The sequence below is a fragment of the Chiloscyllium plagiosum genome, unplaced genomic scaffold (genome assembly GCF_037043375.1).
Source record: "Chiloscyllium plagiosum isolate Xiang-an unplaced genomic scaffold, Cpla_swu_hap1 HiC_scaffold_14, whole genome shotgun sequence".
In the NCBI taxonomy this organism is placed as follows: Eukaryota; Metazoa; Chordata; class Chondrichthyes; order Orectolobiformes; family Hemiscylliidae; genus Chiloscyllium; species Chiloscyllium plagiosum.
Window position 1 is genome coordinate 68,337,969 of NW_028270152.1, and position 25,611 is coordinate 68,363,579.

Here is a 25,611-nt window from a genome sequence, read left to right on the forward strand (position 1 = left end):
ATGATATAAAAATATCTTGTGTTTTACTTCCCTTTTGTTGGCCTGTCTGTACAATTAGATAGTTTTGTGGGGCCAATATAAGGAAAACTATTGCCCAGGGAAGAATGAGGAAGAGATCTTGAACAAATAGTGTGTCTGTCATCACAGTAGCATACACAAGTTGCATACAGTCAGTTCTGCTGTAACACGGTAGTTCTGTTCTTGTGCAATCCCATGTTATAAGAAAATCATGTAATAGCAGCATCGTTTAAACTAATGGGGCAGGAATCACATTGCACGCTTTAAAAGTTTGCGCTTAAGAAAGTGTCCCCAATTTGTCAATCGCATTATAGCAAATTTGCATTAATGAAGTGTGTTATATCAGAAGGACCTATACTGGAAATAGAAGCAACCTTGGTGCTAAAAAGTTAGGAAATTAAGTTAATTAATTAAAAGCAAAGGAAAGTTAATGGACAAACATAAGGGACTGCAGTCCAACAAATCTCCAGGACCTGACCATCTACAGGCTGGGGTTTAAGAGAGAGTTGCAAAGATGGTGAATGTGTTGACCATGATTTGCCAAAAGTTCCTAGATTCTAGATCATTCCCAGGAGAATGGAAGTTATCACATGTAACACTGCTATTCAAGAAAGATGGCAAAGAGAAAACTGAAAACTCCAGACCAGTTAGGTTGATATGAGTCATTGGGAAAGTACTGAAATCTATTATTACGGAAGTCTTAATGATGTATTTAGTTCTCACGTGGTCAGCATGATTTCCAAATAAGAAAATGTGTGTTTGACAACTTTATTAGAGTCTTCTGAGGATATGACAAATAGGGTAGGCAAATGGGAATTATGGATCTATTGCCTGGATTTCCAAAATGCATTCAATAAGGTGCCACACGAAATGGTACATAAGTAATGAAGGTAATTAGCACAGATAGAGGATAGGTTAATGACCGAGACCAGACAGTTGACATCATTGAGGCAATGCAAGTTGGCTGGCTGTGACTAGCCAAGTTCCATAAAGGATTAATTTATTTATAATTAATATTAAAGGTATAGACAATTTCAGATTTTTTATATACAAGTGTTGTTAATAATGTAAAAAATGAGAGATTAAAGTATCTAACTTTGTGAGTGACACAAATCTAGGTGGAAATGTAATCTCTGGGAGGCCGCAGAGAGACTGCAAACAGAGCTTGAGTGACTGGTCTACAAGATTGTAGATGGAGTATAATGTAGGGAAGTGTGATTGTAATAGAAAAGCAGAATCTTTTTTTAAAAGACATGAAAAGAGTATATGTTAATGTTCATATAGAGTTGGGTGTGTTTTTATGGGTGATGCAAACTTAGCATTTAAGCAGAATAAGTGATTAGCAAGTTGACTGGCATGTTGGCCTTTCTTGTGAGAGAACTAGAATACAAGACTAAATATAATAATTATAATATACAGGGTCTTGGTGCGTCTAGATCTGGAATCTTTCTGCAGTTTTGGTCTCAATGTTTAAAGAAGTATAGACATCAGCCTGTTATGACACACCTCTGGAGCAAATGACACTTTAACCTGGGCTTCCTGACAGTAGCACTGCCTCAGACGATCCCTTGAATTAATACTTGAATTGGAGGCAGTAGAATGAACGTTGACTAGATTAGTTTTTGGGACTAGATGCTCAGTCCTGTGATGGGAGGCTAAGTAGGTTTGGTCTATATTCTCTAGGATTTAGAAAAATTAGAGGTGATCTCATTGAAACATTCAAGATTCTGACCGGGCTTGACATGGCAAATTCCAAATAATACTTAAACACGGGAATACAGTCTCGAGAGAATGGAATGATCTTTTAGGACTGAGATGAGAAATTTCTTCCCTGAAAGGGCTGGTGAATCTTTGGAAGTCTTTATTCCAGATTGTTCATTCTCCTTAGTTGAATATTTTTAAGGCTAAGATAGACATTTTTGTCCTTCACCGAATTGAGGATATTGGCAGCGGTTGGAAACAAATGATTTGAAGCCTAAGATCAGCCGTGACCATATTGAATAGCACAACAGAGCAACTGTAAATGGTCTAATTCTTTCTTATGATTAGATTAGCTACAGTGTGGAAACAGGCCCTTTGGCTCAACAAGTCCACACCGACCCTCCGAAGAGCAACCCAGACCCATTCCCCTACATTTATCCCTGCACCTAACACTATTGGCAATTTAGCATGGCCAATTCACCTGGCCTACACATCTTTGAATGATGGGAGGAAACCCACGCAGACACGGGGAGAATGTGCAAATTCCACACAGACAGTTGCCCGAGGTGGGAATTGAACCCGGGTCCCTGGCGCTGTGAGGCAACAGTGCTAACCACTGAGCCACTGTGCCGCCCTGAGTCCAGGGCTTGACTTTGATTGCCCATTATCAAGAGGTGGAGGCTGCTTTCAGCTGAACATTCACTATCTTAATGGTTGTCGAATGACCTACCTTTGAGTCTTACTTTGTGCAAGTGAAACTCTGGGAAAACTAAGGCCATTCTCTTCATTCTCATCTGTTATCCCTACTCTGGTTAATACCTTGGGCTGAACATGACTCTGTACCCTGCTCGACTTTGTCAAATTTTCTATCTCCTACTATCTCCATTATAATTTCTACCTTTGAAACTGCAAATTTCAACCAAACCTTTGGTCAGTTCTCTTATTTTTTCTTCTTTGTGTGATCGTTTTTAGTGTCTCCGAGGTTCCTTGGGACATTGCTCCAAACATTCACAGAAATGCAGTGGTTATTGTTGATATACATAAAAAGTTTCTCAGTTTTGTAACTTTTGATTTTTTTGTTGCGTGTAATTATATCTGCACTTGCAGGTGGATGACGCCAACTTGAAAAACACACAAGATTTTTTTCATAGAGAGGTTGAAACTCTTTACCAGTAAGTATATTATTATCTTATGCCAAGATTCCTCTGTGTCTTATAATGTTTTCATGTTGAGAAAATATCAGCAGGAGGCCACCCAACATAAATCCTGGTATTGTGCGTACCAGGATTTATGACTACGATTCACATTCACTCACTTCTTGATCTTTAATTAAGTCCCTAAGAGAGGCAGTGCATAGCAAATATTCTCTTAGAACCACATCAGTCTTCCATCAGTGTCACTTAGTCAAAATCTTGGAACTTCCTTTGTTGTTGTACTTGCACTACATGATTGCAGTGGTTCAAGAAGGCAGCTCACCAACAATTCTTTCAAATGATGGCTGAGTCAGTGATACCCACATTTGTGAACAAAAGCTATATCTTCCAGGTGATATGGCCTATAATAATAGAGGAAGGTGGGTCTCCACTCATTTTTGTATTTTTCCCTCAATAAAGGACAGGTTTCTTTTAAAGTTAGCATTCAGTGCAATCGTTGGTCATCAAACCTTGATCTTCCATTTCATCACTGGAATTCCTCCAAACTGGGCTTCAGAAGGGTAATCTGATATTGTGTTCTAATAATCTTTGCAAAGCTTTTACCAAACAAGCTGCCAAATCATGGAACACTGGTGTCCAGGATAGCTATGGTCTTATGCAGTGTATTAAGCCAACAGGTTTGTATTAGTTTGCTATTGCTGCTCAGAATGAGATATCATAGAGTCCCACAGCATGGAGACAGACCCGTTGGCCCAACTAGTCCATGCAAACCAAAACGTCCAACAACTCTAATTCCATTTCCCTATACTTGGTCCACATCCTTCTAAACTTTTCCGACCCATGTATTTGTCCACTTTTAAACGTTGTTAATGTATCTGCCTCAACCACTTCCGCTGGCAGTTCATTCCATATCCTCTGTGTAAAAAAAAATGTTGCCCCTCAGGTTCCCTTTTATTTTTTTCCCCTCTAACCTTAAACTGATGCCCTCTAGTCCTCGATTCCCCAACCCTGGGAAAAAGACTGAGTGCAATCACCTTATCTATTTCTCTCATGATCTTTTACACTTCTATAAGATCCCCCCTCAGCTTCCTACGCTCTAAAGAAAAAAGTCCTAGCTTGTCCAACCTGTCCCTATAACTTGAGTCCCACAACATCCTTGTAAATTTCTTTCCAGTTTAGTAACATCCTTCCTATAGCAAAGTGACCAAAACTGAATACAATACTCCAAGTGCAGCCTCACCAACATCTTCTACAAATGCAACATAACTTCCCAACCTCCATACGAATTGCATTGACTGATGAAGGCCAGTGTGCGAAAAAGCCTCCTTCACTGCCCTGTCTACCTGTGACTCCACTTTCAGAGAACCGTGCACCTGAACTCCAAGGTCCCTCTGTTCCACTAACACTCCTTAAGGCCCTACTTTCACCATGAAACTCCTATATTGATTTGACTTTCCAAAATGCAACATCTCACACCTATCTATATTAAATTCCATTTGGCACTTTTCAGCCCACTTCCTCAGCTGATCAAAGTCCTGCTGCAATTTCTGATAACCTTCCTCTCTGTCTATGATATTTTAGTGTCATCTGCAAACTTACTAATCATGCCTTGTACATTCTCATCCAAATCATTAACATAGATAACAAAGAGCAATGGGCCCAGCACCGACCCCCGAGGCACTCCCTAGCCACAGGCCACCAGTCCGACAAGCATCCTTCCAGGATCATCCTCCACTTCCTTCCATCAAGCCAATTGTGTATCCAATTTGCTAGTTCCCCTTGGATTCCATGTGATCTAACTTTCCAGAGCAGCCTACCAAGTGGAACCATATCAAAGGCCTCACTGAAATCCATATAGATTACGTCAACTCTCCTGGTCACTTCATCAAAGAACTCCAACAAATTTGTGAGACATGAACTCCCACGCACAATTACATGCTGATTATTCCTATTCAACCCTTGTGTTTCTAAATGCATGTATATCTTATCTCTCAGAATGTTCTCAAGTAACCTACCTAACACAGATGTTAGGCTTACTGGTCTGTAGTTCCCAGGTTTTTCTTTGCAGCCTTTCTTGAATAAGGGCACAACATTTGCTACCCTCCAGTCTTCCAGGACCTCATCCACGGCCAACCATGACGCAAAAATATCTGCCAGGTCGCTACAATTTCGTCTCTAGCCTCTTGTGGTGTTCTTGGATATATCTGGTAGGACCAAGAGATTTATCCATCTTCATACATTCTAATACATCAAACACCACCTCTACTGTGATATGGACTGTCCACAAGATATGACTGCTAACTTCCCCAAGTCTTCATGTCTGTCTCCACGGTAACCACAGAAGAGAAATATTCATTGAGGACCTCGCCCATGTCCTGCAGTTCTACACATACATGTCCATTTTGGTCCTTGAGGGGTTCTATTCTCTCTCTAGTACCAATAGAAAATACACATCTTTTCACCTAAAAGAGGGATACGAGGAGTGAGATGTGCTGCTCCGAAGGTTGAAGCAATAATGCAAGTTTCTCACGAAATATCTGACCTACAATTAAAAAGTTTTTGAGTTTGTTTCTCGCTCTGCCACCATAGGTTTCAACACTCTAACATTTTGGCAATAGAAGGCTGCTGTGCTGAAAATGAGATTTACTGTCTCATTTATCGTTTCATGACCAATGGTTCACTTGAGGGCAAACTTCAGTGCACAGTAAGCAGTTGTTATTCTTCTATTTTCACATTATTAAAAATTTTACAAACAAAATAATCTAATTCACATTACCATTTGTGATCAAGCTTCAGTAAAAGCAACTCATTTGTTAATGTGGTATTCTCCCTGTGTTGCAGCTGGTGTAACCGAGCAATGTTTCAAATACGTAGTACCCAATTGCTGCAGGCATTTAAGGAATGAAAAACAGTAAACCTGAATGACTTCAGGTTGTCCCAAAACTGTAAACTCCCAAAATGTGAAGTAAATGCATAGAATGCTGTTGAAACTGCAGCATCTCGTGGAGGGAGAAACAGAGTTAACGTTTCAAGTCCAGTATGACTCTTGTCGGGTTTTTTTTAGCCTTTTTACTAGAACATCTCTGCTGGAGCTCTTTGAGCAGTGTCATAGGATCTTTAATATGCACTCAAAAAGGAAAACGGGTCTCAGTTTACTCTCCTCTGAAAAGCATCACCTACAACAGTCTGGCATTCTTCCTTCAGTTTGCACTAAGAAACCTTTGAACAAATCTTTTATATTCCAGAATCCAGCCGATGCAATTTCATGGAATAGACGTATCAACATTGCAGTTGGAACAGCAAGAGCCATTCAATTCCTGCATCAGAGTCATGTGCCTCTAATTCATGGAAATATAAAGAGGTAAACTTGTCAATTCCAGACCTTTCGCTCACCAAGCCTATTCTAATTAGAAAGGCAATGATATCTGGAGTTAGACAAAATATAAAAAGTACGTACCTGCCCTTGATACTTCTTTTGTGATTCACTGCCTTCCTCAAGGCCACTTTTCCCCTCGACTCTTGAAGGTGGTAATCATGCAGCTGATATCTCACCCAAGTAGTCAACCTTTCCTCCAAAGAATGCTTAACTACTTTTAGCACATCGTTGCTTGGCCCATTCATAACTTTGCTTGAAGTCTGAATGTGAACTTTCTATAGGATGCAGAATTACAAGTTTAACCAGGAATCCTGCCCAATACTGTTTTGCCTTTCCTACCATTAGAAATACTGCACTTTTGCTCTAAATGAGACAAAATAATTTGGCCAGAAGCCAGTTGCAGGGATTTTCCAGGTGTGTGTAGGCTGACATACATAGAATGGTACTTTTACCCATTCCGAACCAGAGGACACAGCTTCAAAATATGGGGTAGACTATTTAGGAGAGAGATGAGAAACTTCATCACCTAGAGAGTGGTGGCTGTGTGGAATGCTCTGCCCCAGAGGGCAGTGGAGGCCCAGTCTCTGGATTCATTTAAGAAAGAGTTGGATTGAGCTCTCAAGGATAGTGGAATCAAGGGTTATGGAGATAAGGCAGGAATAGGATACTGATTAAGGATGATCAGCCATGATCATATTGAATGGTGGTGCAGGCTCGAAGGGCAGAATGGCCTACTCCTGCACCTATTGTCTATTGTCAGGAGAGCTCCTAGCTACTTTTTTTGTTTACATATTTGAGTTTAATACCACTACTTTCCCTCTTATTCTCACCTCAACAGTTAACTACAGTCAATATCATAGGCTTATGGGCAGCCTGTATGAAAGCGTTTGTTACCATTTCATTCAAACAGGTAATTGATGTACGAGAATAGTTCAGTTCCCAAAATCCTCATTTATTAGACTCTGCTAAGTTTCTCCTTAACATTCCTGATGAAGGGCTTATGCCTGAAACATCGATTCTCCTGCTCCTCGGTTGCTGCCTGACCTGCTGTGCTTTTCAAGCGACAAACTTTTCAATTTTCCTTAACAATGGTCCACCTGAAATCACAATCTTTCCAACAAACGACAATGTAACCTGTATTTATCAAATCCAGATGGTTCCATATTTAAACCCCAAAATAAGATAGCCACAATGAAATCCAAATGAGAGATTTGGTGGAGGGATATTTAGTTGGTATTTGTTAGTTCAGATGTGGCTGTCAAAACCAAGTACCAGGACCTTCCATAGACATAAGGATAATAATTGTATAATTACTGAAGGCTTGAAACCATAGTAGTTAAATACCAAATAACAAATATTGTATATTGTTTAATTTCAAAATTGTCTTGATCTTGCAGTTCTAACATTCTGCTGGATGAATATTTTGTACCGAAGCTTGGCGATTTTGGTCTGGTGAAGTTTGGTCCTCTGAATGGAAGTGTGAATCCCTTGAACAGCCACACTACCCTGCAGACTAAGACTTTGCAGGGACCTCTAGCCTACTTACCCGATGAATTCATTCGTCATAGGTGGCTGTCTGTGAAAGTTGACACCTTTAGTTTTGGAGTAGTAAGTAGTTTGCCTGATCCATCACATTACACTGGAATGAGGAGAAAATGCTTCAGTGCAAAGGTTGTGAATCTTTAGAATTCCCTACCGTAAAAGGTTGTGGATCCTTCAAAGATAATATATTTAAAGTTGAGATCTACAGATTTTCATTCTCCCCAGGAATTGAGCAATATACAGCATGGTCGAGAAAGTCGATTTTAGGCAGTAGGTGAACCATGTTGTATTTAAATAGCAGATTCAGAATGGCCATATTGTCTACTCTTGTTCTTAGTTCTTAAGTCTTTATGTGATGGGTTTGACTATTGACTGGATATTTTCAATGAATACAGACCCTATCTTATCCAAAACTATCCAAAGCCAATTGCTAATGCGCACCTATCATAATAGTATCTGATTTTATGACAAAATTATTGCATCTGAATATAGAACACTGGTAAAGTTTCATATAGAATTTGGCTCCTGCTTGATTGTTGTTGCATCTGACAGAATTCAGAGAAATGTATTCTGAGATTTAGAACCCCAGATTATAAATTAGAATCAGAACTGAAATTATTTCCATGGAGGTTGGGGGGTGGGAGGGGGGGGTGGAAACAAAGATGTGTGTGTAATATTCAAATTGTGTGGGGATGGGTTTGAGTCTGAGCCCAAAGCCTTTCCAAATGTGACATACGTGTCCCCTCTCTTTCCCCATCTGAGGCTAACATAACATTAAGTGACACCAATCTGTTATCTCATATGTGCTTTAGTTGGGGTTAGCTCAGTTAGTTGATCAGGTGGTTTTCGATGCGCGTGTGACTTACAGCGTGGATTCAATTTCTGCACTGGCTGATGCTACATGAAGGTTGAGCCTTCTCAACCTCTTCATTCACCTCAGGCAAGGTGACCCTCAGTTTAAACCAACACCAGTTATATCTCTCTCTATTGAGAGAGTAGCCTATTGTTCTCTAGGACTGTGGTGATTTTATCTATATGTGCTTGAAAATTGTGATGTAATAGCTAGCTTACAGTCAGCATAAATATGATTTGATAAAAGAAGATACACTTTGAAATCCACAACACTGCAATGTAAAACATTACCAGATAGTAATTAAAGTTTTTTTTCAATAATGGGGTAACAGTGATGTGAAAATACTAAGCCAACATAACAATTGACAAAACATTCTCTGTTTGATATAAACAGTTAAATCATTGTTCAGGACATTTAGACCGACTTATGTTCCACCAGATTTTGTCCACTTTCAAGACCTGGTTGGAAACAGCTGGATTTGTCCTTCAGTTTTCCCAAGGGACCTGGCTGAAATTAAGTGATTTTTATAAAAGATTCACTGACTCAAAATAGCACATGAGCACTCAGTGAGATAGTGAGTCAGTACTGAGGATGCTGAGTGGTGACAGATCACCTGTCTCCTCAGTCATAGGCACAATATGTGTTTCACCAATCCACATTCTTCCACACAGCTATAGGTTTAAGGGCAAAGCTCTGAAGTATCATTGTCACCATATTTCAGGTTCTTGCTGAGATTCTGACTGGTATCAAAGCAGTGGATGAGAACAAGCAACCAGCATTTTTGGTAAGAACGCTTTAATAAGTGATTCACTACGTACTTTTATTAACTGTCTATTATCCATCTACACCAATGCACTAGAGATAGACAGTAGCACAAAATCACGAAATCTATTTTAATAACGTTTTATTAGTTCTCTTTATTAATACTAGCCTTTCCTGGGATGATTTTGGACTTTCACCTTAAATCCTCCCATCTGCCTTTTTCTCCTTTCACCGCTGACAGCCTATTTTGTATTTATATGTGAAGATTTCCAGTTGTGTGCATTTTAAATGGTTAACCCACTGAAGATAATAATCCTCTTCTATATAACTCATTAATCTTCATCGAGGTTGTGGCTTAGTAGCGACATTTTCATTCTAGATGTGACTTGAAAATCCTCAATCTTGATACAGTGTACTATTTCTCAACCCGTCATCCTTTAACCTTTGTAAAATGTCCAAAGATATTTTAAAATGTTTGCAATCTCCTTGACATCATTTTACATGTTTTTATAATTTTTGTACTCAACAGAAAGATCTTATGATGGCAGAAATGGAGGCAGCAAAGCAAGCAAAAAATGCTGCAGATCTAGAGAAAACAGCATACCACATCTGTCAGATGTACTTGGATACCAAAGGTGGCCCTCTTCCATTATGTTTTGCAATTCAGTTTGCTGTTATCACCTGCCAGTGCATCAAAAAGAAAAGACCAGAAATGAAAGAGGTAAATAAAATGTATCAATCATTATGAAAGAAAATTTGGGCTGATCATAAAATGATAGAATCCCTGCAGTGTGGGAGCAGGCCATTCAGCCCATTGAGTCCACAATGACTCTCCGAACAGCATCCTACCCAGATCCACCCCCCCCCCCCCCCCCCCCCCATCCTTTGCCTGTAATCCTGCACAACCTTGGACACTATGGGCAATTTAGCATGGCCGATCCATCTGTCCTGTGCATCTTTGGGAGGAAACCCACATAGACACAGAGCGAGTGTGCAAACTCCACACAGACAGTTGCCCAAAGCTAGAATCTAAACCCTGGCACTGTGAGGCAGCAGTGCTAACCAATGAGCTACCATGCTGCAGTTTTATTTGAACAGAAAGAGGTATATTATACAAAGATAAAGCAACCATAGTCCCAGAGGACCATAGGGCTACATTCTCTTTCATTAGAGATGACTGGTGGTGAGATTAACCCGAGGATCACCACCCCTCAAGCGATGGGCAAGGTTAAGAATGTGGGTCTTAATTATTTACTGCAGTCAGTGTGAGTTCATCCTGTAATAATTCCTCTTCCACTATTCTCTCTACACCGACTTCGGAGGTTGGTTAACTCAGTTGGCTCAATGACTGGTTTGTGACACAGATTGTGGTCCAATGCCTGTACCATGAAGGACTCTCCCTGACACATGGTGACCCTGATATTAAACCACCACCAGTCGTGTCTCTCTCTCTCTCTTTAGTGTTAGAGCAGCCCTATGGTCCTCTGGGACTTTGGCAATTTCACCTTTTATTAAGGGATGAGACAGTATGGACCGAAACAGTGTTTGTGTTGGGGGTGGTGAGGCAGTATGGCACATTACGAGAATTAATGATTGAGGTACAGATCATGCCAATTTTTAAGTGTAACTTATATTGGTGGTTAGAACCAAAGGAAATTATAGGGACATAGGACCAAAGCAAGCCTGATGGATTAGGTCCATATATTTTGTGGAATTTAAACATCAGCATGAACCGATTGAGCTGAATGATGTAAGTCTTTTGCAGTTCTGTAATGCTGCAGGTTCAGAGGTGCTACTTCTGAATGAAAGATTGAAGTACAGTCTTCCTGATCAGCTCACCATTCAACATCCAATTGGGCACGGTGTAGTACACTAGTGTTCTGCAAGTTACAACATTAACATTCAAAGCCTTGTTTTTTACAGATAGAAATAACATTAACACACCTATTCAAACCCAATAAATAGCGATTGCCAATCATTGGTCCATTTCTTAGGGTACATGCCTTGACCAGTGGAATTCTACGTGGTGAGTTTAATATCAAAAGCCTGGCAATTTCACTCTTTAAAAGATCCTACTGTCAGTTGTGTTGATCCATAACTATTGCCCTCACCTTGTTAACCCTAGCAATTCACACAGAATTCTGAATTAAGCACTCAGCTTATGGCCGTCTTGAACACTTTAACTCAATACTTCTTCTTTGCGGGGGGCGGGGGGGGGGGGGGGGGAGGGGGATGCAGGGAAAATGTCTTATCAGATCTGCAAAATTGCCAGGTTCTGGGCAGAATATAATTAAAAATATATATGGAGGAGACAGGAAAATTCACCCTCAAAAGTCTCTGTCAATCATGGCCAGGGCAGGGGAATGGAAAGACCAGCGAAAAAGACATCCCTGTACACTGGAGAGACAATGTATAAAGACCAGCTCTTCTGTTTACTGCTCATCCAACTCCAACAAATTATGCTGGTCATATCCTATTCAATATTGCAGTTGAAATTGCCTCATGTAGGTTGTTATCTTAGCACTCTCCTTAATAGACTGGAAAGCCCAGCAAATGTTTATGACCAAAGGAATAGAGTTAACGCTTCACATCTGGCATGGTTCTTCTTCAGAACGTTCAGCTTTGAAGAAGATACATCCTGACCTCAATATTAATTCTGTTCCTCTTTCCCACAGATGCTGCCAGATCTGCTGAGTTTTTCTAGCATTGTCTGCTTCCAAATTTTCAGCATCCACAATATTTTGCCTTAAACATATAGTCTTGCAGGGTGTACATTAAAAAGCCACATGCATACAGCTACACTTCCTTCAAGGCTTCCTGTGTGCCAATTGAACACCCATTGTAGACAATTATGTCACAGTCTGAAGTATCACTCTTCACAGTAAATATTTTTGAAGATAAATATTGTTTCTTTAATTTTATAATGGTCCATCACAATGATTCATGCCTGATTAAGTTGAGCAATATGAGTTTGTGATGTAAAGCATATGCACAACCCTGACAAGAATAAAATCTGTAATGTCATAAATGGTATAAGTTGCCACAATACTTTTAATCAGCACTCTTCTGTAATAAAGTGTTGATTTTTGTTTTTAATCCCACTGAGTTTAACTAGGACAAGGGTGATCTCCGATTGGATTAACGGCTGTTGGAGAAAATTGAAAAGTTCAGTCATGGCATTTTGTCAATTTTATGTCAGAGATTGACCATTATCTTGCTGGTCATTGATGCAACAGAAGATTTCCCTGAGGTGATATCCCTCACTTTCATGAGTCCAAAGTCTCACTGTGATTATTTGACCACGATTGTATGTGTTTTACAGGTTTATTCAATGCTGGAGAGCCTTGAGCATCAGATAAAAAGTCACAATCTGCACAACTCTCCTCAGGAAGTAGATGATATTTCGTGCAAGTTACATCAATTGGATTTAAACCCACAGGAAAACACAGAGATTCTTTATCCTCCTCTGGCTTCGAAACACGGCGTAAAACCTTTACACTCTGAGAGTCCAAGCGTTTTCAAAGAAATCTCCTCACAGTTGCCAGATGCAAAATTGCTGAAAATACCATGCGAATCAGATGAGAGGGACAATTTTGGTTATTACCGTGTGCCTGCATCACTTAGCCAATTATCTTGTGAAAAGGATCATATTAAGTCAAAGTGGCTTCACAATGACTCCAGCCCGCACTCCCAGCCAACTGAAGACTGTTCAACTTACGCTAGCACAAATTATTGTACAGCCAGACAGGAGCCAATAGAGAACACTTGTAGCTCTGTGCATAAATTGTCTCCAGCAAGAAACCATGTCTCACAAAAGCATTGTATTCCACCTGTTGACTCTGATTCTGTATCAAATGGCAGTTGGGAATTTCACCTAGACTCAGAAGGTAAAAAGGTTAATCCTGTTAAGCACACAGAGACCATAGACACTGCAATGAACCACTGCTGCTGTAACCCTTCTGATCCTCTTATTCAAGATAGACTGATGACCAGCTCAGAATCTGAAAATGCAAAATCTCCCTCAAGATGCACTTTGTGCAAAAGTTTGCATGTCAATAAGCAACGTGATGGAGCGGTTTATGCGTATGAATGCTCTGGAATATCCGTGGGATGTCAAACAGGAGTGCCTGAAAGCACGAGTCCAGGTAGTCTAATATTATTATAACTGGACATACATTCATATAGTTGAAATGTATTTTCGTTGCTATTGCCCCCCCCTGACCTTCTTCCTTTGAAGGTTTTGCAGTGGGATACTCTTCCTTATTGTGGGCGGCGCGGTGGCACAGTGGTTAGCACTGCTGCCTCACAGCGCCGGAGACCCGGGTTCAATTCCCGCCTCAGGCGACTGACTGTGTGGAGTTTGCACGTTCTCCCCGTGTCTGCGTGGGTTTCCTCCGGGTGCTCCGGTTTCCTCCCACAGTCCAAAGATGTGCAGGTCAGGTGAATTGGCCATGCTAAATTGCCCGTAGTGTTAGGTAAGGGGTAAATGTAGGGGTATGGGTGGGTTGCGCTTCGGCGGGTCGGTGTGGACTTGTTGGGCCGAAGGGCCTGTTTCCACACTGTACTGTAATGTAATGTAATCTAATCTAATGGTGGTAGCCTTCCAATAAATCCTGTAAGTAAACTGAAGAAATAAATGTTGAGATGTTTAACCAGGGTCAGCACAATTCATGGTAATATTGTACACAGTTATGCAGTTCGACGTAACTTCCTTTTTATTCATTTGTGCGATGTGGGCATTCTCGCCTGAGCCAGCATTTATTACCCATCCCTAATTGCTTTTGAGAAAGTGATAGTGAGCTGCTTTCTTGAACTGCTGTAGTCCACCTGCTGTAAGTTGACCCACATTGCACTTAGGGAGGGAATTCCAGGATTTTGACCCAGCGACAGTGAAGGAATAGCAATATTTCCAAGTCTGAATGGTGAGTGGCTTGGAGGGGAACTTGCAGGTGGTGGTGTTTCCATGTATTTGTTGCCTGTCCTTGTAGTTGGAAGTGGTCATGGATTTGGAAAATGCTGTCTGAAGATATGGGATGAATTTCTGCAGTGCATCTTGAGGATAGTACACACTACTGCTACTGAGTGTTGGTGGTGGAGACACTAAATGATTATTGCAGGGTCAGCACTGAGAGAGCGCTGCCTGCCACAGAGATAGTGCTGGGTCAGTAGTGAAGGTGAGTTGCAATATCTGAAGGGCTCTGTGAGGATAGTCCTGCAGATTGTGGAGATTATACCTTCTCATTTTGAGGTGTAAGACACCCTGGGTACTACCTGAAAGGAAAAACAGAAGGGTTATTTCATCATCCTTTAAACAACATATCTTAAAAATGAGATAATTTGAACACCTTTATTGTTTGAATGTTGCTGCACAGAATTAAGTTGTCACATTACAGACAATGAGGTTTCAAAAGGTGCATATAAATGCAAGTCTACCTTTTGAGTCACAGGGCACCCCCCTCCAGTTCAGGAGCAACCCGCTCCCCAACCTCCCCACGTGCCCCCCCCCCCACCTGCCATGCATCTACTCCATCAACCCTCAATAGCCAGTGTGGTCCTGGTCTGCTCTAAAACAAATATCCAGACCTTTTGTGGCAGTGGATATGGAACACAGTGTGGGAGACAGTGAGTAAGAGATGGAGAGAGAGTGAGAGGGGTTAGGTTGAGGGACAAGTGGAAGAGGGAACTCGTAGAGGGAAAGAGAATGGGCAGAGTGGGGGGTGAGGAGAAAAGGAGTGGTTGGGCAAAGCATAGATTTGGTGGTCCAAATCGCCTGTTCCTGTGCTGTACTTTTCTATTTTCTATTGGTTGATGGTCAAGTCCGACAAAAGGAGGCTATCATTTTACTGCAGTTGGGGAAACTAAAGCAAAGGATGTGCCAAGCTGGGTGGTACAATAGAATGCCATGTGCTACTATTTACATCTGGGAACTGAAGATCAGTCAACCAGCTAAAAATGGGGAGATTGAATTGATTAGCTAGATCTGAGAATTTTAGGTGAACTGAGAATTTAAGCATCAATATCAACTCAATTCCTAGAGGACTTCAGTTGCAGCAATTTCCATGTGCGTTGTTAGGACAAACATTTTAAGAGTGAACCAATTCCTAGTCCCACTGATCATAAAAAAGGTTGAATGGTGATTCTACCAATTTTCCAGGTGCAAGGCTATATTTAGTTCAATATCAGGAAAAAAATCAACCACTATTCTTTAGTTACAAAATAATAACTGGTTTATTACAAACAAGACATGTTCAAGCCAAGATGTTAAGATTATTTTTAGTCTATACCAATGTATAGATAACTATCTTTTTGAAATCCAACATTTTTGTTTAGAATCCCTAGTGTGGAAATAGGCCTTTTGGCCCAACAAGTCCACAACAACCCTCTGAAGAATAACCCACCCAGACCCATTCCCCTATCACTCTGCATTTCTTCTGACTAACGCACCTAACCTACACGTCCCTAAACACTATGGACAATTTAGCATGACCAATTCACCTAACCTGCACATCTTTGAATAGTGAGAGGAAATTGAAGCACCCAGAGGACACCCACATGAGGAGAATGTGAAAACTCCACACAGACAGTCACCCGAGGTTGGAATCGAACCCAGGTCCCTAGCACTGTGAGGCAGCAGTGCTAACCTCTGACCTACCGTGCCACCTCAAACATGTATGCACAACTCCAAAATCTGAGAGGAAAAAAAACTCAACAAAAGAATTATTCATGGAACATCCCAAATTTTAACTTATAGTTGAAGTCACTTTGTACATGCAAGCTATTGGCACTAAGTATCTTCCCGGATCAGTTTTGACTAGCTGAACCTCCTTTCTGGAGACAGCGAAGTAGATTCTAAAATTACCTTTAGGAACACTGAGGCATTCCAGTGGGTTTTCTGCTCTCACACTTTAAGAGTTTCGGAGAAAAAAGAAGAGGGTAAAGGGTGTTGCTTCTCAGTTATATCAGAACAACTGTAATAAAAAAAAGCACCTTTATTTTGCCCTCTCAAAGAATCATAGACCGGATGTCGGTCCACACATCTTGCTCCATGGTGACAACATCAACTGTGTTGTATTTGCAATGTCTCTTGCTTTGCAAAGTGTTCTTTTTTTTAAAAGTTCAAAATATGTGTACGTGACCAATCAATGATAATACATATTAAAATCTGGATCACATCTTCTTTGCAGTGTTTTTATTTACAGTTACTAATTTACCCTTCTTTGAGACTGTTGTACACTGCAGTTATTTAGTACACGATTGAATGTGAGCCATATTTGCTCAGAAACTGCTTAATAGGTCTGCATAAAGGGAGCTTTACAGAAGAAAAATTGCTTGAAACGTGTAGTATTGTACCTGATCGGGAAGTGACTATTGATAAAGTGTGAATAATCTCTTATTTAATAATGACCCCAAACAGTTATGTCACAGAACCTAATTTTCTCTGCATATTTGGTTTTCAGAAGAAATATCATCTTCTTCAAATATTAAGATAAACTCTCACAAAAAGAAACTACTGGCTAAGATCCTTTTATATGAAGAGGAGAGAATTGATAGTGCCGAGCTCCTGTCAGCTCCTTCGTTGTCTGGTGAAGGTATGAAATCTGACAGCCTTTTGTGGTACTGTTAATTCAAGCATTATATGTTTGCATTTTTTTGGTACTTTTGTTCTTTTGACCTGCAATTCAACAGGTGAGCCCTATCTCCCTATATCCTTGAGAGAGTGTCTTTAATTGTCTGGTTATTGCATAGATTGATCAGTGTCTCTGTGTGTGCACGAGATAAGTAATTTTTTGTTATTTTAGGCTTTGACTGCCAAACAGATTACAAAACAATAAATGAACAGTAAAAGTAGTATGACATGTTTAGTGTAGTAGCTAAGTTTAGCTAGTTCCTATCCAAGTACTTTCTTTCGGCTAGTTCCTCATTGTAATTGAAAACAGGTACAATGAAACGTTAACAGTGTCCTGAGAAAAGACTTGGCAACAGTTCAAAAGACTTACAAATAGATACCCAGAGCTTGCTTTTAGTGCCTTATTGCTCCTACATCAATGGTCCTGCAGGCAGGTGCTGGAAGATTCTGTTGTCAATCTTCATGTGACTTTTCCTTTCGAATAAAGGAAATGCTGCAATCTTAGCTTGATACCTCCTGGTACAGCATGGCTCCGAAGTTGGACATTTATGGAATGGATCTCAAATCTGTCCTCAGTTACTCTGAACATTCACATATTAGGGCTTAGCAGGAATCAAAATTCTCTTTAGTTCTTTGAGACATTCTTTCAGCCTCACTAACCCCAGTTTTGGATAATGCAGTCATGTCATAACATATTTGTGTGGGATTTATTTATGTAAAAGTTTGGGGTGGGGGGAGAGTTCTCTTTTAGAAAAGGTAAGGCAGCACAAGTACCAAACAATTTTATACATCCATATTATTAAATCTTTTAATTTAGGAATCTATAAGTTCTAGTTAATTTATGACAAATATATTTCCCATACTCTCTCTCCAAAATAGGATCACCTATAGATTGTAATAAATCCCTCTTCCCTACCATACTGCAAGGCCCACTCATAGTTACAGGAGAGTTCATTTATCCTTCCACTGTTAATAAACTAGAGATCCTTTAATTTAGAATCATGGAATCCTTAGTGTGGAAGCAGGCCATTGGGTCCATCGAGCCCCCCTACCCCCAACTATTCCTGTAACGCTGCATTTCCTATGGCTAATTCACCTATCCTGCACATCCTCAGGTACTATCAGCAATTTAGTATGGCTAATCAACTAACCTGTCCATCTTTGGACTGAAAGACAAAACCGAAGCAGCTGGAGGAAACACACGCAGATATGAGGAGAATGTGCAAATTCCACACAGACATAGCCCGAGGTTGGAATCGAACCTGTGTATCTGGTGCTGTGAGGCAGCAATGCTAATCATTGAGCCACCATGCTGCCCATTTTTGGGGTCAGCAATATTTTTCTTGAACTGCTTGATGTTGAGTGCTTTTTCATCCAGTTCCTTCGATGGTTCAATAATGAGTACTTTTGAAACATCTTTTAAGCAATCTTATTTACTGGAGTTATATTTAAGCTCAATATTCTTCATGAAATACTGGGTCCTTTTTTTTGTGGATGAATATCAAAGAAATGTGTAAGGTGCCTTTTATGTTTAAAACTTTATAGCTCATTTATGAAGAGAATTGTAGCTTTCAATTGTAAACTGACCCTCTTCATCTGTAACCAACATTCAGACACTGCATACGGCATGGCAGCTCAGTGGTTACCACTGCTGTCTCTCAGTGCCAGGAATCCGGGTTCAATTCCACCCTCGGGCGACTGTCTGGGTGGAGTTTGCACATTCTCCCTGTGTCTGCATTGGTTTCCTCCAGGTGCTCTGGTTTCCTCCTACAGTCCAAAGATGTGCAGGTTAGATGGATTGGCCGTGGTGAATTGCCCATAGATTCCAGGGATGTGTAGGTGAGGTGGATTAGCCATGGGGAATGCAGGGTTACAGGGACAGGTTGGGGTGGGTCTGGGAGAGATGCTCTTCAGAGCGTCAGTGTGGACTTGATGGGTTGGATGGGCTGAATGGCCTGTTTCCACACCTTTTTAAATGTTGTAATTGTACTCTCTTCCATCACGTCCTCTAGCAGCTTGTTCCCTATATGCACCACTCCCTGCATAAAAAACTTGATCCCCTCAGGTCCCTTTTAAATCTTTTCCTCTAGTTTTGGGCTCCCCTACCCTGGCAAAAAGACCTTGGTTATTCACCTTATCTGTGCCCCTCATGATTTTTTTCAATCTAAAGTCGTCCTCAGCATCCTATGCTCCAGGGAAAACGTCCCAGCCCATCCAGTCTCTCCTAATAACTCAAACTGTCCAAAAGCAGTACTTCAAACGTGGCCTAACTAATGTCTTGTACAGTGTACTCCATGCGCTGACCGACTGAAGGCAAGCGTGCCAAACGCTACCTTCAGCACCCTGTCTACCTGTGACACCATTTTCAAGATCAATGTACTTGCACCCCTAATTCTCTCTGTTCAACACTCCCCAGGGCCCTACCTTAACCGTGTAAGCCTGATTTGTCTTACCAAAATGCAACATCTCACATTTGTCTAAATAAAACTCCATCTGCCATTCCTCAACCCACTGGCTGAGTTGGTCAAGATCCCTTTGTGCTCTTGAATAATGTTCTTCAATGTCCATTATACTACCAATTTTAGTGTCATCTGCAAACTTACTAACCTTACGTTCTATATACTCATCCAAATTGTTCATATAGACAACAGTGGATCTAGCACCAATCCTTGCAGCATCACCACTGGTCACAAGCCTCTAATCTGAACAACAACCCTCTACCACCACCGTCTGTCAATTACTGTCAAGTCAATTTTATATCCAATTGTCTAGCTCTTCCTGGATCCCATGTAATCTAACTTTATTAACCAGTCTACCATGCAGAACCTTTTTGAAGGCCTTGTAAAATCCACGTAGACAAGATTTACCACTCTGCCTTCATGTACTTTCTTGGTCACCTCTTCAAAAAGTATGTTTACATTGTTTCTCCAGTTTCACTGATCTTCTACTGCAGGCTCTGTGAATCATGGAAAGAATAGCTGTAGAAACGTTTGTGGTAATTGGCTGACTTCATAGCCATGGAAAGGGATAGGTATATAAAGCAGGCAAGAGTTATTGCTGGGGGAAAGGCAATTATGATGCGATTAGGCAAGATTTTGGATGCATAGGATGGGGAAGGAAACTACTGCATGTCCTTGATAGGTATGTACCTGTTAGTCAGGAAGAAGTGGTTGATTGAGGGAGCCATGGTTTACTAAAGAAATTGAATCTCTTGTCAAGAGGAAGAAGGCGGCTTATGTTAGGATGAGATGTGAAGGCTCAGTTAGGGCACTTTAGCATTACAAGTTAGCCACGAAAGACCTAAAGAGAGAGCTAAGAGCCAGGAGGGGACATGAGAAGTCGTTGGCAGATAGGATCAAGGAAAACCCTACAGCTTTCCATAGGTATATCAGGAATAAAATAATTATTAAAGAAAGATTAGGGCCAATCAAGGATAGTAGTGGGAAGTTGTGCATGGAGTCTGAGGAGATAGGGGAAGCACTAAATGAATATTTTTCATCAGTATTCACACTGGAAAAAGACAATGTTGTCGAGGAGAAAACTGAGATACAGGCTACTAGACTAGATGGGATTGAAGTTCACAACGAGGTGTTAGCAATTCTGGCAAGTGTGAAAGTAGATAAGTCCCTGGGTTGGATGGGATTTATCCTAGGATTCTCTGGTAGCCAGGGAGGAGACTGCAGAGCCTTTGGCTTTGATCTTTTGTTGTCATTGTCTACAGGAACAGTGCCAGAAGACAGGAGGATAGCAAATGTTGTTCCTTTATTCTAGAAGGGGAGTAGAGACAACCCTGGTAATTCTAGACCAGTGAGCCTTACTTCAGTTGTGGGTAAAGTGTTGGAAAAGGTTACAAGAGATAGGATTTATCATCTAAAAAAGAATAAGTTTGTTAGGGATAGTCAACACAGTTTTGTGAAGGGTAGGTCATGCCTCACAAATCTTATTGAGTTCTTTGAGATGGTGACCAAACAGGTGGATGAGGGTAAAGCAGTTGATGTGGTGTATATGGATTTCAGTAAGGCTTTTGATAAGGTTCCCCGCAATAGGCTGTTGCACAAAATACGGAGGCATGGCACTGAGGGTGATTTAGTGGTTTGGTTCAGAAATTAGCTAGCTGAAAGAAGACAGGGGTAGTGGTTGATGGGAAATGTTCATCCTGGAGTTCAATCACTAGTGGTGTACCACAAGGATCTGTTTTGAGCTACTACTGTTTATCATTTTTATAAATGACCTAGATGAGGGGTTAGTACATTTGTGGATGACAATACGGTCGGTGGAGTTGTGGATAGTGCTGAAGGATGTTGCAGGTTACAGAGGGACATAGATAAGCTGCAGAGCTGGGCTGAAAGGTGGCAAATGGAGTTTAATGCAGAAAAGTGTGAGGTAATTCACTTTGGAAGGATCAACAGGAATAAAGAGTACTGGGCTAATGGTAAGATTCTTGGTAGTGTTGCTGGGTAGAGAGATCTCAGTATCCATGTACATAGATCCCTGAAAGTTGCCACCCGGGTTGATAGGGTTGTTAAGAAGGCATACAGTGTGTTAGCTTTTATTGGTAGAGGGATTGAGTTTCAGACACATGAGGTCATACTGCAGCTGCGCAAAATTCTAGTGCAGCTGCACTTGGAGTATTGTGTACAATTGCGTACAAGGCATTATAGGAAGGATGTGGAAGGGGTTCAGTGGAGATTTACTAGGATGTTGCCTGAGTTGGAGGGAAGATCTTATGAGGAAAGGCTGAGGGACTTCAGGCTGTTTTCGTTAGAGAGAAGGAGGTTGAGAGGTGACTTAATTGAAACATAGAATATAATCAGAGGGTTAGATAGGGTAGACAGTGGGAGCCTTTTTCCTGAGATGATGATGGCTAGAATGATGGGACATAGCTTTAAACTGAAGGGTGATAGATATAGGACAGATGTCAGAGGTGGTTTCTTTACTCAGAGTAGTAGAGGTGTGGAACACACTGCCTGCAACAATAGTAGACTTGCCAACTTTTAAGGGCATTTAAATGGTCATTGGATAAATATATGGAGGAAAATGGAAGAGTGTAGGATAGATGGGCTTCAGATTGGATCCATAGGTCGGCACAATGTCGAGGGGCGAAGGGTGTGTACTGAGATGTAAAGCTCTATGGTCTATAGTAAACTTAATGCATTCCAGCTTGAGTCATTACTTTTCAGGAAAGGACATGTAAAGAGAGAACTTGGAAGGAAGAACTGACTTTGCCTTTGTAATGACTCCATTAATGTAATGTTACAACTTGTAATGTCTAATTGGTCTAATTATGTGACATTATCAATCAGAACCAAGAATAACAAAGATAAAAAGCAACAATTACTCTTCCATGCAAATTGAAGAAGATTAAACTACTCTAACTGTGTAAAAGTTGAAACTAAATGAAATACTCTGAAGTAATTGGAAACATTTGAAAACATAGGTTCTAACTTGTATTTGAACTAACTGAAAGCTTGGAAATGGCTGAGCTTTAGTTGGACACTTAACCATAGCTATGACATAATTTAAATGGTAAGTTCATTTAGAAGAGATTGCTGCTAAGGCCTATTCAATTTAAAATGAAACAGTTGGAGAAATACTGCTAGACATGTTTTGAAGTTTGGACTTTAACACCTAACCTGCTTATCTTTTACAGAATGAGCTACAATCTGGGTGTTTTACAAAATTACTGAAGATAATGCAAAACTGGCTGGAAATGGACAAGAATATGGACTAAAACCAGAGTGAAGACTCTGCCTTCAACGTGCGCCTGAAGGATACATTTATCTGCTTCAATTGTTACAAATATGTAGGCAAGTTTCATATTTAAAGGACTACTGTTACTGTGCATTTAGGTAGTAGTATTTTCAAACAAGATAGCTCCTGATGGAGTCTCCAATTATGCCATGCTTAAGTATTTCATTTTACAACTTGCCACATTGCTTGGTAGAATGGGCTCAGTGGCAGATTATAAACTTGTAATATATTACATTTGAATTTTATTGCTTGAAATTTTGACGACTTTTTTTGTAACCTAAGCAAACTTTGGGACACAGATTCTATTCCAGGTCTCTACTGGGTTTGCTGATTTCAGCTGAGTGATAATAAAATAAAGACACTCTAAATGGAGTCTGTATCTGTGGGTTAGAAAGACAAAACCAACTAGTCATTGGTTCCCATCATGACACCACCTAGAGGAGGATCAACATCAAGCAAGAACAGAACTGGGTTCAAGTGTAATTACTGCTGCAATCAAATTGAGTAACATATAGGAGGAAGAATGAAATGTGCACAAAAAAAAATTTATAAGAACAGAGCCCAAGGGTTCTGCTGCTTTGTGTGACTGTGGCAGGTCTGTTTGTTTTCATGTGACTTGGTCATGGAAGATCCACAACTGAATTTCGAGGTTTTCAAATTTTTGTGATTAAACAAAATACTTTGGAAGCTGTAGGTTTATTTTAATAGTAATGTGATAATAGGCCTCTTATACCACCAGTGCTTCACCAGAGACTCTCAGTGATGTTACCTAGTATGGCAAAAAAAATATCTGAAAACAAACCTTCAAGCTCAGCAAGCTACCTTACATATTTATCATCAACCTGAGCAACAGATTTTCTCTTAAATCGCTAATAGGCCTCTCATATTTGATCTTGATGTATGAAATTTAACAAAGAATATGATAGATTGTGTTTTACTGGAGATTGCCTGCCCTGATACATGACAGTCAGTACCAAACTGTTTAAAATTAAATATGATCAGATTATAGCATAAGAGACCATTATCAAACTACAAACCAGATACTACCAGCTTTCCTTATTAAAAATTACATTTCCCCAACCCTAATGAGTCTGTCACTTCTGTCCAGTTACATTGACCAGTTTAAGAGACAAAGAGAAATTTTGTACATGCCACACTGATTCTCAAAAGCATAGTTCTAGTTTCCAACTGGGCCAAAGATAGACATCCAAAGCACAGAAAGTTAAAAATCACACGGCACCAGGTTATAGTCCAACAGGTTTAATTGGAAGCACACTAGCTTTCAGAACGCAGCTCCTTAAAACCACCTGATGAAGGAGCGGTGCTCCGAAAGCAAGTGTGCTTCCAATTAAACCTGTTGGACTATAACCTGGTGTCGTGTGATTTTAACTTTGTACACCCCAGTCCAACAGCGGCATCTCCAAAGCACAGAAAGGCTTTTAATTAACCTTATACAGTACACTTCCCAGTTCTTGCAATATAAAACCCCCAGAGTCTGGTGGGAAAATATTGCCATTTCAATGTGTGTGCAATTTTCCATGTAAAGAAACTCATCAGTTTATGCAAGGAAGAAATAGTCTGTGCATTACGTATCTTTATAATTTGCTAGATGATTTGCAACACTCCAGCTACTACCCCTTAAGACTAAAGCTTGCAATCATGAGTTTTAAGAAACTGCTGCATTGGCTCTGTTAAAAGTAACTAAACAGAAAGATAGGGTTGCTACTTAAGAATGCAAGGACCTGTGTTCTATTAATATTTCCGTTCTTGAAATGTAACCTGACCTCAGAAGCACATAAAGGGACAAACTGAAGTTGTAGAAGCCAACCCCTACAGGTAGTAAGTTGTTGCTAGATATTTTGTTTAATTTACTTTTCTTTCTTTCCCTCTATCTTCTTTCTAATGTAATCCAATTTTCTTCCCCTCTATTTTTCTAAATAGCTAATTTGATTCAAAATCCCTGTATTTTCTTCTCCACCATTCCTTAGTTTCATTTTCCATCTTTAAATTTAACTAAGTTGATAGATCAGGATTCCCATTGTTTACCCAAGCCTGAGATGCTCTGTTATCAGCTCATACTTAGAAATATAGAATGTATCATAGAATGGTTAAACACTGAAAAAAGGTCAACTGAGTCATCATACCCATATCAGCTCTTTGCAAGAGCAACTTATATAATACCACTCCCCTATCTTTTCCACAAAACTGTATTTTTTTTCTTCACACAATTTTCTAAATCAATTTAAAAACCACAATTGAATTTGCCTGCTTCACCACACTCTGGGGCAATGCATTCCAGATCCTAACCATGTGGCACTTTTGTTTCCTTTGCCATATTTGGTGTTTTCTGGTTTTGATCCTTCTGATAGCAGGAACCTGTTCAAATTCCTCCTTGGTTTGAATATATGTAGAATTTCTTTTTCCACTTTATCCAGAAACAGGTGCTCAAACTAGCTGCATACCCTCATGCATCCTTCGTGAATCTTTTCTGCAGCTTCTTTAATGCCTTCAAATAATTTCGGAAGTATAGTACCCAGAACTAGACACCACACTCTAGGCTAAACCAGTGTTTCATAAAAGTTTATTATGGCATCCCTGCTTTAATGCTCAATGCCCTTATAATAACTCAGCATCACCGATGTTTCTTTTAATTGATCTCTCAGCCATCCTTCCGCCTTCAATGATTTTCGCCTTCGAAGTGTAGGAGCCATTGGGAAGTGACCATAATACAATAAACTTCAATCTGCAATTTGAGAGGGAGCGTGTACAATCGGAATTGACAATATTTCTGTTGAATAAAGGGAACTATGGAGCTATGAGGGAGGAG

At 40.3% G+C, this 25,611-nt stretch overlaps 1 protein-coding gene across 3 annotated transcripts in view; it reads left to right on the forward strand.

Annotated features, from left to right (window-relative positions):
- The window catches only part of LOC122559162 (interleukin-1 receptor-associated kinase-like 2), a 48,862-nt gene extending 24,816 nt beyond the window's left edge, over window positions 1–24,046 (forward strand). The window contains exons 6-15 of one of the 3 annotated variants that reach the window (XM_043708533.2): window positions 2,827–2,891; window positions 5,463–5,577; window positions 6,119–6,234; window positions 7,647–7,857; window positions 9,366–9,428; window positions 9,936–10,127; window positions 12,729–13,293; window positions 13,384–13,551; window positions 16,864–16,995; window positions 22,684–24,046. In XM_043708533.2, coding sequence (XP_043564468.2) covers window positions 2,827–2,891; window positions 5,463–5,577; window positions 6,119–6,234; window positions 7,647–7,857; window positions 9,366–9,428; window positions 9,936–10,127; window positions 12,729–13,293; window positions 13,384–13,551; window positions 16,864–16,995; window positions 22,684–22,688 — 1,632 coding nt within the window. In that variant the 3' untranslated portion in view covers window positions 22,689–24,046. Of the gene's footprint in view, window positions 1–2,826; window positions 2,892–5,462; window positions 5,578–6,118; window positions 6,235–7,646; window positions 7,858–9,365; window positions 9,429–9,935; window positions 10,128–12,728; window positions 13,552–16,863; window positions 16,996–22,683 lie in introns of those variants that run through there. The other 2 variants (XM_043708532.2, XM_087994507.1) reach the window with 2 other exon arrangements.
- The last annotated feature ends 1,565 nt before the right edge of the window (window positions 24,047–25,611 follow it).